General features: G+C 38.9%; 1 protein-coding gene across 1 annotated transcript; it reads left to right on the plus strand.

Moving 5' to 3' along the window:
• The first annotated feature begins 831 nt into the window (after positions 1-831).
• LOC146682806 (uncharacterized) lies at positions 832-7,469 on the plus strand. The gene is made up of 3 exons (XM_085446495.1): positions 832-1,002; positions 2,736-2,846; positions 6,468-7,469. Exons 1-3 carry the CDS (start codon positions 951-953, stop codon positions 6,686-6,688), a joined length of 384 nt encoding a protein of 127 aa, XP_085302621.1. The 5' UTR covers positions 832-950; the 3' UTR covers positions 6,689-7,469.
• Positions 7,470-15,429: the final 7,960 nt, after the last annotated feature.

Raw genomic sequence — 15,429 nt, forward strand, 5'->3', positions numbered from 1 at the left:
GTAACTGGAGGGGGATACATGCAATATATGTCTAAATAGGGTTGAATGTTAACCCTAATCCTGACTGTTTCCAGCCTCTGGTCTAGAGTATGAGAAGTAAATGAATTGGTGTCTTCTGTTAAAATTTAGTGACATTTTGGCAGAGGAGATCATCCTAGATAGCTCAACAGCATGCATCTTAGGGATGCATGTTTGAATCCATGCTTGGTGACCAAGCCTGTGAACAATGATGGAAAAACCTAAAGGAAATTAAACATGGCTTTCAGGTACAATAATAATAAGAATCCTAAAACATAGTTTTAGCTCAGGGTTATGATTGGGTAAATGGAGTATCATAGAGGGGCAGAGGTTCATCAGCAAAATCTGCAATTATGGTGAAAATTGTAAAAACTTTGAATATCTCATCATCTAGAAAGTACAGCTCTTAAAAGTCTATTTGTGGGCTGCGCTGATCGTGACGAGATCGGGAGATGATGCAACTACTGTAATTATGTGGCAGCTCTATATCATGAGAATGAAAGGAGTGCACTGGGCATTGTTCTTTATAAAACCAAATGCATTATAGGAAAATGATGATACTGGTTTTAAATACTTTCCAGTTTGCAAAGGTTCAAACACAGTGAGACTCCAGTGATCTTTTTTTCTCTCTTTTGTGTGTGTTCCTTTTTCAATAGGCTTCATCCTTTTCAAACAGATCTCAGTTGGCTGCGAGGTAATATATCGGCAGATGAATAGAAATCAGAGTCAACATTAATCTATTGTCTGCATTCAGACAATATTCCGACATTATTGTTTGTATTCAGGACCTGATGATACGCCTTTCCACACATAAGCAGCTGAGCAGAGTTAAGAACCTCATCTGAAACCATCGCCAGCGCTCATCTGGAAACTTGTTTTTGGTCTTTTTATCTGCAATTTCTCAATAAAACACTCAACTGTGTAAAAGCAAGATGAAAAATCTTCTGTGGATCTGTGCAGCACTGATGGCCCTGTTTGCTACAGGTAAGATGGACCAGATGCTGGTGCAATTGTACATTTTTAGTCTTTTTAAGAATATAAAAATGTCTTCACCAAAAACTGTTTTGAGCACAAATTTACTTTCACCAGTGGTCACATCTTTGAACGTCTCAGGTTACAAACAAATTTATCACACTTTTAATTAAAATTAGCAACATTTCAGCATAAGTGTTATGAAACAGTAAGACGGTCCTGGTTTCAAATCCACTGTCTGCTCTTCCTGTGTGGAGCTTCTCTCTGGGTGATGCACAACCCAGAGAGCAGCAGTTTCTGGGGTTAGTTACTGATTCTATCTTGGCTACTGGTGTGAGTATGAGTACGAACGTTATCTGTGTTTACGCTGTGACAGACTGGTCACCTGTCCAGTGTGTACCCTGCATCTGAAGTATGTACAATGTAGTTTTAAAGTGCTTTTACTTAAATATTTGCATGTTTCACTAATTTATTTATTTATTTATTTTTTTTATGTATTTATTTGTTTGTTTATTCATTAATTTAATCTGGATATTTCAAGGCTTTTTCTTATGACCCACCTATGACACATATACATAAACTTTGATATGTAGTTTTAACAATAAAATGCAATGAAATGATTTAAAAATTATAATAAAATAACCTGTAAAAAAAGAAAAGTACTTTTGCTTTTAATACTACAAACTACAGTCACACATGTCCAGACACTGGTGAGTAACCCATGGCAACCAGCGGTTGCTTGGAGAAATTGTGTATTTCACAGGTGGCTGGCAAGTGCTTCCTGGAAGGCTACTGGAAGTCAGATAAACAGATTGTATAACAGTGGATTTGAATGTGTGAGTTAAATTTACCCTGTAGTTTCATCACCTCCCAATCACGTCATGATCAGCTTAGCCACACACACACAGATTTCACAAGGTGCATCTTTTATTTTCAAGACACTTTTCACAGTTTTGGCATCTTCCATGCTGTGGGTGTCCACAGTAGTCTGCTCACGAACAGAGCAACCGCAAGAAGATCTTGCACTGCATACCTCTTTGCAGCTGACCTCACCTGCTGACCGACAGCAACCACTTGCCAACCCATTCTGTTTCTTTTCCCTAGCAACCAGCGGTTGTCAGGGAGTTACCAACCAAATTAAAAATATTTGCAATCAGTGATGGCTTTTTGATTTTTTAAATTTAAATCAGTGTCATTAAATATCTACCATTAAACATGTTTTGTCTTGTAAATGTTTTTATCACATAATTTTTGTGTGTTTTGTGTAAGTGCATCATCCCACATGCACTTATCCAGCATATATGGGGCGACCGTAGCTCAAGGGGTTGGGAAGCGTATCTGTAACCGGAAGGTCGCCGGTTCGATCCCCGGGCTCTCTGTCCTGGTCGTTGTGTCCTTGGGCAAGACCCTTTACCCTGCCGCCTTCTGGTGTTGGCCAAGGGGGCCGATGGCGCGATATGGCAGCATCGCTTCTGTCAGTCTGCCCCAGGGCAGCTGTGGCTACAACCGTAGCTTGCCTCCACCAGTGTGTGAATGCAAGAGTGAATGAATAGTGGCATTGTAAAGTGCCTTGAAAAGCGCTATATAAATGCAGTCCATTATATATAACTATTAGAAAAAAATGACTTAACACAATCAGGAAACTGAATGAGTTATCTGATTTATGTTTGATAAATTTTCCAGTAACTTGTGGTCATAACTTCCTGAACAGTTTCTTGAAATTTCTCTTCCTCCTTGGTTCACAGGCAAATCGCTGACTTGTAACACATGCACAGCGGGTTTTGGACCTAACTGCTTGTTCAGCTCCACTGAGAGCTGCAACAACACCCAGTTCAGTTGCTACACGGGAAAAGTGGGTGAGTAACACGAATCAGCAGGTTGATTCTGTGAATTCTTACCTGAAATAAAAGGACTTGAAGAATTCTGTCTGCACATCAAACACATTGCTACAGGTACATTCCAGAGTTAAGAAGCTTGGAAAGAAAAGCGTCTGAGAAGCTTCTTCAGTTCTGAACTGTACTAAAGAAGCTTCTCCAATGAGAGGTGAAACCTTAACTTCCAGAGTTAAGGTAAAGGCATGATGTCTGGTGTTAACATAGACTGTATATAAAAGATGGTCAACACCACCTGGATATCACCCAATATCCTCTTTGATTCCAAACAGGGATCATAATTTATAAACTGCCTGCTGTATTCGCTATGATTTGAAATTATCACCAAATTTACCTATATATTTATTGTAATAAAAGTCTATTAAATTATATTTCAAACATACAATATATATGCAGGACTTGGGTTTTTGTTTATTAAAATCATAAATGGTTTGTGTGTATATGTGTGTGTATATTGTGTATACACATTAGATGCCAAACGTGAGTTGTATCCTTTTTTAAGATTCAACATTTTAGAAGTTTATTGTCATATACACCGCAAAACAAAAATGGTCACGCTGAGCAATGAAATGCTTACTTTGCATGTTCCCTTCACACAAATAAATAAACAACTAACTAAAATAAATAAATAAATGAACTTATCTCTAAGCATAGAAAAAATAATAAATAAATAATGACGAGTGACATTTAATGGCAATAAATTGAATCTAATCTAATCTAAAGACAGAAAATATTTCAAATAAACTGTGAGCTGTGTGGTGGAAGTCAAAGCAATAATCTAAAAATAGATTATAAAATGTAATGAATTAAGACTTTTAAAGGTGAAACCTCATTTTCAGTCTATTTTCTTAAGGTTTTCTTCCATCTGCTGGTCAGTTTTTAGTTTCTTGCTCAGTGAAGCAAGTTTTAGTTTCAGCCTAAGTGGAGTAAAAGCATGAAGAAAACAGTGAAGAAAGTGTGTTACTGCAGAGAAAAAGGAGAAATGTTCATGTTTCACAGCTGGTCATACCTGCTTTGCTAGCAAACAGGAGCAGAGGTAACCATGTTTTTTGTCTTACTCATGGGTGCATTTGTTTATTTCATGCAGTACAGTGCATCTGTATCAACGTGGGTGAGGTAAACTGGGTGTGTATAAAATAATGAATTCATTACTAATGAAATATTCCATGAAATAGGTGTTTCTATCGAAATTACTATAATTAATTAAGGATATTTTATTTTGTATGGATTTTGGTGCTCCTTGTTAAAGCACTGGTAATCTTTGTATCACAATCAAAAAGTTCCTATTCAGTTCCTTTTTGAACAACCAGGACAAAAGTAAACTGGATTATTGGATCATTTGTATCTGGATTACACCTGTTTGAACAACCAGGTCAAGAGGTTACGTGCAGGGTGCGGGTTAAGTTAAGGTTAACTTAGGAATGTGGTTGTGAGGCTGCACATAGCCACGTCTGCGTGATGTAAAACTATGAAGAGAATCCACGGGTAGTGGGAGAAATTCACCTTTAGAAGAAATGCTTTAAGAAGTCAGGTGAAGAAAACAGGATGTTTTGGTTGAAGAAATGATTAAAAACAAGAGGTAGACGTTTGAGTCCTCTGTTAAACCAACTGTAAGTACTTATTTTAAATAAAATTGTTATTTGCCCCTTTGTTTAGGTTTAGACAACACAACCCGGTAGGGTAAGCTTTACCACAAAATGTGGCTTGAATACAACTCAGTTCAATTCAGTTTTATTTATATAGCCGAAAATCACAACAGTCACCTCAGGGCATTGTAAGACAAACACCCTACAACACAAGTTTGGGTTCTAATAAACCATATCACAACATTAGCAGACCAGCAAATAACAAAACAGAGAACCAGTCATAGAGATCTGATTTCAGAAACAAATCTGACCTCCATCTTTAGACTTCTTTAGGCAAAAACAATAGGGACATGAGTGAGGACACTGGGTTTTTGTGCATCTGCAGTGACAGTGTTACTTCCCTGTAGCTTTCTCCTACTGAGTTGTTAATTGTTTCCTAGACCTGTGTAAGGCTGTGGAGCGTGAAAAACCTGTACTGCAAGCACAGATCAGGGTGGCACGAAGAATAATTACTTCATCCTGTATGTCTGACAACCCCATCAAAAATTGCGGTTTGCATGAAACCTTGAGTCATTCCAGAAGATGTTCTGACTGGTTGTGAAACAAGCAGTTTGGATTTAGTTACACAACGTTTAAATGTGCCACAGCAACAACAGCAGAGTGTCCCACAAAGATTAAAGTCTGCTCCAGGCTGTGTTGTTACTAACTCCACCTTCAGCTACAGCCTTCCAATACTGCCGTGTTCACAGTTTAATGGAACAAGACTGTGGCGGTGCAGAATAACTGGTGCTTTATTTCAAGTCCTATATGCATCATCGCCAGACTTTGCTTTCAGTATGGGAGGCATGTCAGGGGGATTCAGGAGATCCTGACAGTGTTTTTTCTACCACCTGAAGTCAGCAGCACATCACCCCCATTGCACACAGTGTGAAAGAGTATTGCTTCCTCCTGAGTCACCTGATGGTTTGCCAAAATCAATTTGAGGCCACTTGCCCTCTATCCCCTACCCCGAGATTAACTTGGTGTGGGACCCATGGGTGCTTTCTCAATAGTTTATTGTCAGGAACAATTTGCCTTAGGAGACCCTACCAGGGGTAAATTAGCCCTGACAACAAACCTCCTGAAATCACTGGAACGCACAAAGCCCTCTCACACGATAAGGCGGTGATTCACTGAGATTTTGTCCCAAAACCTTTGTTTTTTCTTACATACCCCTCCAATATCTTACAATTCCAAGGTAATTGGTGGCTGTAGCTCAGGTGGCAGAGCAGGTCAGCTACTAATCAGAAAGTCGGTGGTGTGATCCCAGGCTGCCTCCTGGCTGCATGCCAAATCTTGTTGGGCAAGACACTAGTCCCATGTTTGCCTACTGGTGGAGGTCAGAGGGCCCGGTGGCGCCAGTGTCTAGCAGCCTTGCCTCTGTCAGTGCGCCCCAGGGTGGTTGTGGCTACAATGTAGCTTGCCATCACCAGTGTGTGAATGACTGAATGTAGTGTAAAGCGCTTTGGGGTCCTTAGGGACTAAGTAAACCGCTATACAAATGCAGGCCATTTACCATTTTAATTGTTCATAATTTCTTACTTTTATTTGAGCCTAAATATTTCACAATGAAAACATTAAATAAGGTTGCAGCTGCTCTCATGTCACAAGAGATCGCCAAGCAGGTTTAAGGCATGATCGGCTTTCTGAGCCACCGTAAAGTGGATTTATGTTTCCAGCTGCACTCAAGCCTGCAATTTTTCACATGCCAAACAAATATAAAAAGCACCACACTATGAAGCAAATATATAAGTTAAAATACAAAAATGCTGAAAGATTAAAACAGTGGTTACTATCCAGCAATCTGCAACCATTTTTTCTGATTGTCTTTATTTAAATGTATCCAAAAGGGCAAATCATTCAGAATCTCAGAACAACCTTACACAACTTAGACTTCAGTGGAATAAAGTAGAATCTGAGAATAATCTGTAAAAATCATGCTTGTTTTTCCTCTTTTTAGACTTTGACATCAGTAAGTGGATGACTTTACAAAATCAGGGCTGCGTGTCTTCGTCTCTCTGCAACCAAACAGAAAAAGGATCCCTGCTGGGAATCACCTACACCCTCACTAGGAAGTGCTGCACCACCGACCAATGTAACGGAGCTTCATCTGCCCACCTTCCTCTCGCCGCTGCATTGGGCGCATGCCTGGCAGCCGTCTGTAGCCCGTGGGCCTTCTGAAGGCAAAAACAAACAGCAAAAATAAAAACTGTTTTCTTCTTTCCCAAAAGGTTGGTTGTGTTCATCTGGAAGTAGCATTGTCAGTGGGAGAAACTTTGCGTCACTCATTCAAGTGACTTCTTCAGTCTAAGCTGACTGCATGTTTCCCCAATCTTATAAACAGTACCTTCGCACAATGACTGAAACTGTAACCCCCTGAATGAACAATGTGCCGTGAGGTCGATTCATTGATCATTCATATGCAAATTCCCATGACCATTGATCAAAAACCACTAATCAATTCAATTCAATTCAATAAAACTTTATTGATCCTGAAGGTTGACCCCAAAGGAAATTGGGTTGGGAAATTCACAGAGAGTTGGGGAATGGCTACATCCAGATGAACAGTCAATCTTTTGGGATTTACTTACCTGGATGACTGAGCATGCATCAAGACATAACTTCTTCTTTGTTTTTAATGCAGGGTTTTGTTTTGTTTCTTTACTTTGTTCATTGACTAAACTTCTGTATTCTGTGCAGAATATCTGTTTTACTGCACTTATGATGTAGCGCAGGAAATGAGTGAATACACAATAGAAAAGATGTAATTAGTATTAACAGTTAGCATTTTAAAGTCCATGAAATCTGTTGAACAAATACTAAAAGGTGTTTGTGCTCCGAATTACCTTTTGAGAAATTGATTTTAATTTTTTCCTGTGAATGCTTGTGACGTTTTAGATAATTGGCTGGAGAGTTGCTGTTGGAACAAAAAGAACCTGATAAACTACATTCCTGCATGTTCCTTTTAAGTCAAGCCATTGTTTAAATGTTGCAAATTATTTTCTCTAAATTCACCTGACACACGCACACGTAACTCGGACCTAACCTAGTTATTTTAAGAAGACTTGTGTGAATGATGAATCATTTTTGGAAAGCGACAATTGTCTTGGGTGCCTTCATCGCAGCAGGTAAGTTACAGAAAGCATCAAAATTAAGAGGTTGGGGGTTTTTTTTAGCAAGTGGTGGATTCCCAAACTGCTTTTAAAATACCCGTAACATCACAGCATAATATTTCAGTTTTTATTTTGGATGTTGGACCACAGACCACCAGCAGTCCCAGGAAATTCAAAACATCCCAGATTTTAGAATTAAAGTAAGAAAATAGATGACTTATATTGACTATGAGTGTTATGATGATTTCTGATATGAGGTTCAGTTCTACGGTGGTGATCGCAGGGGATGATCGTTCAGCTCTTTAATGGCAGATTTAGCGTGGGTGTGTGTGTGTGTGTGTGTGTGTGTGGTTCAGTCTTATGGACGCACACTCTCATTGAACCCACATAAACTGCTCCCGAGCATAACTTGTGATTCACACTGCCTCCCTGAACACCATTTTTCATCCCAGTCAAACATTACTCACAAAACGGTCGCGCCCTCTAGTGGCGAGGCAGAAAACTGCATCACAGCCCTGCCTTCAGAACAATGAGATAATTATAATTATATGATTATTAGGGTCACATTAAGAAAGAAAATATGCCCTGTGTAGATGAGTCACGAAACAAATTAATCAGCTGTCTTATCGTGTCTCGTGATTCAGCATACATCCTCTTTACTGCACTGATATCTGCACATCTGTCCACTGACCAGCCCTTCCAAGTTTGTGTGGTTTTTCTTTCCTTCTGACCAGATCTGGCTTTCTGCGTCATCCCTTGAGCATAAATGTACTTGTCAACACGTTGTTTCTATGTCCTAAAAGACAAATATTTCACATTGTAACTAACACTTATTCTGAAGTACGATTCCACCATCTCATATACACTTTCAGTTTGTCTTGAAACCTCTGTAATCTCCGTCTACGTTTTTCTCAAAATAGAATTTCAGGTTTAATCTCAAAATTTCTACTTTATTCTCAACAATATTTTTTGTTGTAGATGACTGAGATACACGGGCTGAGATAAGAGAACTGTAAGTGACCCAACTTAAAAGTACCTGAACTTTTAGGTTGCGGCTATAAGGAAATGATTGTTCCTGAACATCGATGTTCAGGGGAGGGAAAAAAGCCAGAAATCAGCTTTGGTCCTGTGGACTTTACAGTTGATTCCTTAAAAAGTTCCTCATCATTTCTCAACGAGGAAACATATCTTCTAATCATTTAAGACTAAAAACGCAAAATAAAAATTTAATAATTAAATAACAAACAAGTAATAATAATAATAATAATAATAATAATCATTTCTTATACAGAACTTTTTAAACAAAGTTATAAAAGCGCTTTACAGAAAGACATTTAAAAAATAAAATAAAATCACAGAAAAGGTTGGGCTTTTAAAAAGTAATTATTAAAAAGTATTTTTGTTAAAGAAAATTTTAAGAAGAGACTTTAAAAGTGATAAAGTAGTTAAAGTAGTTGAATTCTTAGATTGCACAAAGACAACATAAGTTTAAAAACTACTCCATTATGGCATTCTGAATGAAGCCACTTACCATTATGGGTCTATTTTGCTCTCAGTTGTCTGATCTTTTACTTAACTGTATTTCTTTCATTGTGGAACCTTTTACTTGTAAAATACATTTTTTTGTGATGTATTTTTTAATTTGTTTTTGGGGAAATGCTTCCTCCACTATTAACAGAGGCAAACAGATGAAACTGTGGACTGACTGAAACCTGATCCCTCTGCTGTTTTCCCCCCACTTCACAGCACAATGCCTGACCTGTCGTCAGTGTCCCATTGGCATCTTTGGAACATGCTTCCTATCAAAAGATGTCACTTGTACTAATACAAATCAGAGCTGCTTCACAGGAGATGCACGTAAGGAAACTTTTTTTCCTCTATTGTGAAGATATTCAGACAGAGAAAGCTCAGAACTGAGGAAACACATAAGGAAAAACAGAAATACTTTCCGTCTTTGTTCGAATGACAAAGGTTGATTGAACAAAATCAAATATTTCAGGTGAAATTATTACATTAAAAATTTAGGGTTGCCTGTCAAATACTAAAGCTCAGTACAAAACAGAGATACATCTTTGGGTGTGCAGCAGCTCCGTGTTAAAAAAAACAAAACCAAAAAACTTTAGCCAAAGAAAATTTTAGTCAGATCAGAAAACTTGACGTCGTATGGAAGCTTGTTTCCACCACTGAATAACCTGAATAACTTATTGCTATCAAAAAGGCACAAAAATTGGAGTAATTATCTGTAAATTTTAACAAAATTACTGTGGCGGAAACAAACGTCCATACCAGGAACTATTTGAAAATATTAACACAGTTACCATTTCAAGAGGCAGATGTCATAGTCACTTGCCAATAATTATTTAAATGCCTCCAAGCAACTTATGCATTCCTTTTGTTCACACCCAGAGTTCATACCGCCTGAAAGGAACTGGAAGATTGGCAGTTTCCATCCCCTGGCTCCTTTAGTCACAGTGTATAGGCTACTTGAGCCCCGAAGTTGTCCCCGATGTATCCATCGGAATTTGAGTGTGTAAATGTTTGATGTGCTTAGATACAACTTTGGTAAGACTCAAAACTAAAGGGACCTTGATGATAACATAACAAACCTTAACTAAAAATAACACAAGAAATAAAAAATACAATATAAAATGCTGTGTCACTGGTTCAGCCCCCTGACAAAATGCTACCATGGGACAGTCTGAACCTTTGAAACAGTCTACATTAATTAAACAAACTAGGTTCCCTTTAAAGTTATAAGGTTTCAGGCTGTGGAAGACAGAAGGTTCAGCTGATAATCAGCCGGTATTAACTGAAAGTTTTGCACTTTTATTTTAAAAAAAACGTTTCCCAGAAGGTTTATGAAACAGAACAGCAGGTGCTGTTTTAGGGAGCAGATAAAACTGCGCTACATATTTACTCATCATCTGCTTCCGGTCCTTGCAGTGTTCAGCGCTGCTGGGGGGCTGAAGCTGCACACCCGCGGCTGCCTGGAGTCGGATCTGTGCGGGGCGTCGGTGAACGGCTCCATCCTCAGTGTGGCCTACAGCACCTCTTTCCAGTGTTGTAACACAGACGTGTGTAACGGAGCCACTTCCATCCAGCTCCCACTCACTGTGGCTCTCTTTGCTGCTCTCCTGGCCTCCCTGTGGAGCTTCTGGGAGATGTAGTTCTTTGTGATATGCCTCAATACTCAAACTGCTTGAATCCATAGTTAATCAGTATATTATCTCCTGTGATTTATCCTGTTTGCTTTGAAATCAAACAATAATTGAAATGAAATTTAATAAATAGCATCAGTGTGGCTTCTTTCTCTGGTCTTCTGATTAAAATTTGCATACTTATAATAGAATTTAAGGAGCCTGGATTATTCAGAAGTTTTTTTTCTTATAAAAATGCCTACAGACAATACTAATTAGATCTTAAACTTTACATTGAGTTCGCTATAAGATGTTTTTTTTTAGGTGAAATCTTTACTAAATAAAATAATGTGCTAAAAAAACAGCAGGAACATTTCCAAATATTGAAAATATTTGAATTTTTTAAATCTAAAAAGAGATCCTGCACAACTTCAGTGACAACTCCATATTAATGGTCTTTAAAAAATACATTTACTGCTGTTAAGTATAACAATCTTACTCCAGGTTCTTTTTAATTTTCTTTGTTTTGTTTTCTGTTGCCTGTTAAATCTGTTAATTTATAATAGGGAAACACATCGCTACATCCAGTCTTGCGAAGTGTGGTATGGAAAAAAAAAATCCACTGCCAAATTTGTTGACCTTTTATCCATGTCGTCTGTTTAACCGATAAAAATCATGAATAATGGTGGTGGTACAATCCCATCATAGGAAATTTGAAAACGCAGCTGTTTCGTCCACACGTAAACGGCGTTTCGAATCAACGAAAATGGAGATTTTTTTTAAAACTCTTTTTTTTTTTGCGTTTACGTGTGGACGAGGAATACAGAGTTCGTCACGCAACGTCAAAGGTATGTGCCTTTTTTCACGTCATGCTGAGCGCCACGTTATTGTTTACATGAGATGAATTGCAGAATGGCAGATAGAGACATAATACTGTTAATCTGACTATCTTCAGTTTTTACACGCTTACAATACACACGCAGTTACATTTAGAAAGGCAGAGGCATCAAGGTGATTATTTTACGTGTAGTTGTTCCCCCCCCCATGTGTAATAATATTCAACATTGCTATCAATACATTTTTCAAAAAATGCTTCTCTGTGCAAAATGGGTTTAAGAACATAAACAGCTGTGGGAGACTGTTTGTCCGTGATTTGAACAGCCCAGCGCTGCTCCCGACACAGGGAAAACCAATTCTGCAGGTGAAACCAAAGGGAAGATATGCTTCACCATATTTTCTAGTCTTTGGCTTAGAATGAAGTTGGTTTGGAAACATATTCAGCTATGCTTCATCTCCTGCTTTGCGTTTCTGTGGGCGCCCCGTGCTGGCAGTGTCCAAGCGTTTTGGTTCCCCCCCCCCTTTCATACCGCCCCCACACTTTGGGATGGTCTGGGTTAGAAGAAGTTAATCCATTCACGCATGGGTCACTTATGCATAAACTACAAAATAGTAAAGTTAGCATCTCAACTGTTGACTAATCATGAATGGGTGAAGGCTTTCTTAAGGATCATATAAACAGTGTGAATCAGCAGGTTTTTCTCTTTTGGGCTTGGAGTGTTTCTTTTGTAAGGATGACCTGTGCTGTGGCATCCTAATCTCTCAGAAATAACCAGATACAGTTTAGAGCAGAGTACTGTTTTTGGTTTTGTTTTCCCCACAGATGGTTTTACATCCCCACCTGACTTTCCATGACTCATGAATGCCGACCAGTGAATTGCAAGAAAGTCTACAGCACAGGGACACTTTTTTTTAGTATTCGTTTCAACCCCATTTTACCTTCTGATCTGCCTTGATTCTTCATGGCACACATTCAACAAGATGCTGGAAACATAACTCTGAGATTGTAGCTCATATTGATATGATAGCATCACACAGCTGCTGCAGATTGGTCAGCTGCACATCCATGATGTGAATATCCTGTTCCACCACATCCCCAAGGTGCCCCATTGGAGTGAGAGCTAATGGCTTTGGAGATCATTTGAGTACAATGAACCCACTGTTCAATAAACCAGTTTGAGCTGACATTACATTTATTAATGAACTCCCTGAGGTCAATGTGAAACAACCCCAGCTTCACACACATACCTGCTTCACACCCTGGAGGACGGGGCTGTGGCCCCCCCACACTCCCTAGCAGATCATTACATGGAGAAACCTTTGGAATGCAAGCATGCTGATCCACACAGGTATGCACACATGGGTATTCACAGACGCGGACTAAAGCTTTCTTGGCTGCTGCCTCAAAGCACACTGTGCGCTGTCTATCTTGCGTGCTGCACAATATCGTTTATTATTTAGTAAATATTGATATCTATGACTAGCTAGTTTATTGTGATGGTGCTTTGTTTTCTCTATTATTATGTTGCTCTTTGTTGTTTGCTGTCTCCTCTGTTTGTTTTTTTTGTTTTTTGTTTTTTTTTCTCCATACAGGTGACCCAGGAGTTCTTTTTTTTTTTTCCTCTCTCTTCCCCCCCCTTCTCACCGTCTCTTCTCCCCTTTGGTTTTCTTTCTTTCTCTCTCTCCCCCTCTTTCTCTCATTCATTCCCCCTGTCCTATTTATTTAAAAAAAAAAAAAAAAAAAAAAAAAAAGACAAAGGATGAACTGAAGCTCTGCCATCACGTAATGTCGCATACTGCTGTTTCTGATGTCATTTAAAAAAAAAAAAAAAAAAAAAAAAAAAAAAAGAAACAACCCCAGCTATGAGATTAATCACATAAAAAAGGAAGTGTCCCACTTGCAAAGGGATAAAAACCACATTCCAAAGCTGGGGCCAACCGTGCCACAAATCATCTACCCTCAACATATAGACAACATCAACAGGGGACAGTTGTCCTCACACACCCAGCACTCTCTACAGAGTAGGACCACAGTCACCCCGGCCTCAGGAAGCCAATTCTGCAGCATATAGTAGGCTCTGGCCTGCAAAGACAGAAAATATAACAAGAAATTCAACTGAATCTTAATTATATAACTAACAGAATGGCTGCTATAAACATTTTAATCTAAACCATTGTAAGTCTGGACTAAATAACATACCAGAGTGACAGGAAATATAACAGCAGTTTGGAATATAAGTGTACTTGCGCGTGACTGTTATCAAAACACCTGCCTTCAATTAACCCAGCCCACAACAACTGTGAAACACACACAAAAAACCACTCTTAAATTAGCTCCCATTTCCCACAGCAAATTTGAGGGTGAGTTAATATGCAGGTGATACCAATCTACCACATCACATGACTGTGGAAAAATCCCAGCAGACCAGCAGTTTCTTAGATACTCAAACCAGCCTATCTGACACCAACAACAATGCCATGTTCAAAGTCACTTAAATCACCTTCTTCTCCTAATAGCTGATTAAATATTTGCTGTTAGTCAGCAGCTGAACGGTGGGAAAGTGGCTGGTGAGCACAGTGCACTTCAGACAGATTATTTTTAATTTCTTCTCCTGTGAATTATTGTCAACAAACTTAACAACCAATAATCATTCAGTATTATAGGATTTGTTTTGTTAGTAATGTATACACCTGTTGACTTAAACCCCTTTGCTTAGTGTTTTTAAGTGAAGACAGATCATATAATCTCTTAATGTACCCCGGTGGTGCTGGCCCCATTTGGCCTCCATGGACAGACACTGAATCTGGAAAAAGCTTTGGCTATTAGTGTAAAATGATCCATGGATGGAGAACCCAGCAGGACACTCCTCTTTGTATTTACTCTTTACTCTTTAAACTAGACTCAGTTTTCATGTCATGTTTATTATCTAACAAAAGAAAGCTCAATAACCCCCTTGTCATGGTCCTGGGTCATTTTGACCCAACGTTCTTTGTTTCCTTGTGTTTCTGTATCATGTAAAGTTAATTTGCTGTTCTTGGAATTATTCTATCAGTCCTAAATTGTTCAGATTAGTTTATTGGGTTTCCCCTCCGTGTGTGTTATTCCATGTCTCCCCAGCTCATCATGTCTGTGCTCTCCCTCGTGCTCCTCAGTGATTTTCTCTCCAACTCTGGTCTGCGTCTTTGTGTATTTCCTGTTTTATTGTGAAGGGCTGTGTCTTATGTCAGTGTATTGAGTTTTGCTTCCCCATGGTCTCGTCATGTCTGATTGTTCCCAGCTGTGCTCTCCTTCTGTGGCTCATTCCCTTGTTATCCCTCTGTGTATTTAAGCCTTGTGTTTGCCTGTATTAGGTCCTGGTTTGTCTGTCTCCTGTGTGAACCCTGTTGGACTTCTCCATGTTCCAGGTTTTTTTTGTTCCTCTGTATTATTGTTTTGTAGCTGCTCCCAGTTTAGGCTTTGTTAAATTTAGTTCCCTGCCATGCTCTACTTTTGTTTTCTGCTTCACCTTGCCCTGGAAATAAACTCATCCAGTTACTCAGTTATCAGTGCTTGCACTTGGGTCCACACTTCTCATCTCTTGACGATCTGCCTTGCAGATCTTGACAGATTGAACTCTCTCTCCAAAGACACACAAAAGGTGTTAAAAGTTACCTTAAACTGGATTTTTAGAAAAACAAAGTAACAGAAAAGACACGAAAGATGCAAAAACACAACAATGTGCAAAGACACTCCAAATACAAAAGAATTGGAAAAAGACACACCGAACCATTAACATCTGCAGAACAACATCAGCAAGCCGCAACAAGAACACAAGCAGTCAGACACCCACAGCAT

The sequence above is a fragment of the Copadichromis virginalis genome, linkage group LG22, assembly GCF_057382275.1.
Source record: "Copadichromis virginalis isolate Kocher_CV1m ecotype Utaka linkage group LG22, C_Virginalis_male_GT1.1, whole genome shotgun sequence".
NCBI classification, from domain to species: Eukaryota; Metazoa; Chordata; class Actinopteri; order Cichliformes; family Cichlidae; genus Copadichromis; species Copadichromis virginalis.

What these genes read in the sequence shown, in the direction of transcription:
- LOC146682806 (XM_085446495.1), top strand. Translation starts at nt 951, where the DNA reads ATGAAAAATCTTCTGTGGATCTGTGCAGCACTGATGGCCCTGTTTGCT. An exon ending in GATGGCCCTGTTTGCTACAG is followed by an intron (nt 1,003 to 2,735) that starts GTAAGATGGACC and finishes CTTGGTTCACAG; the next exon opens with GCAAATCGCTGACTTGTAAC. An exon ending in TTGCTACACGGGAAAAGTGG is followed by an intron (nt 2,847 to 6,467) that starts GTGAGTAACACG and finishes TCCTCTTTTTAG; the next exon opens with ACTTTGACATCAGTAAGTGG.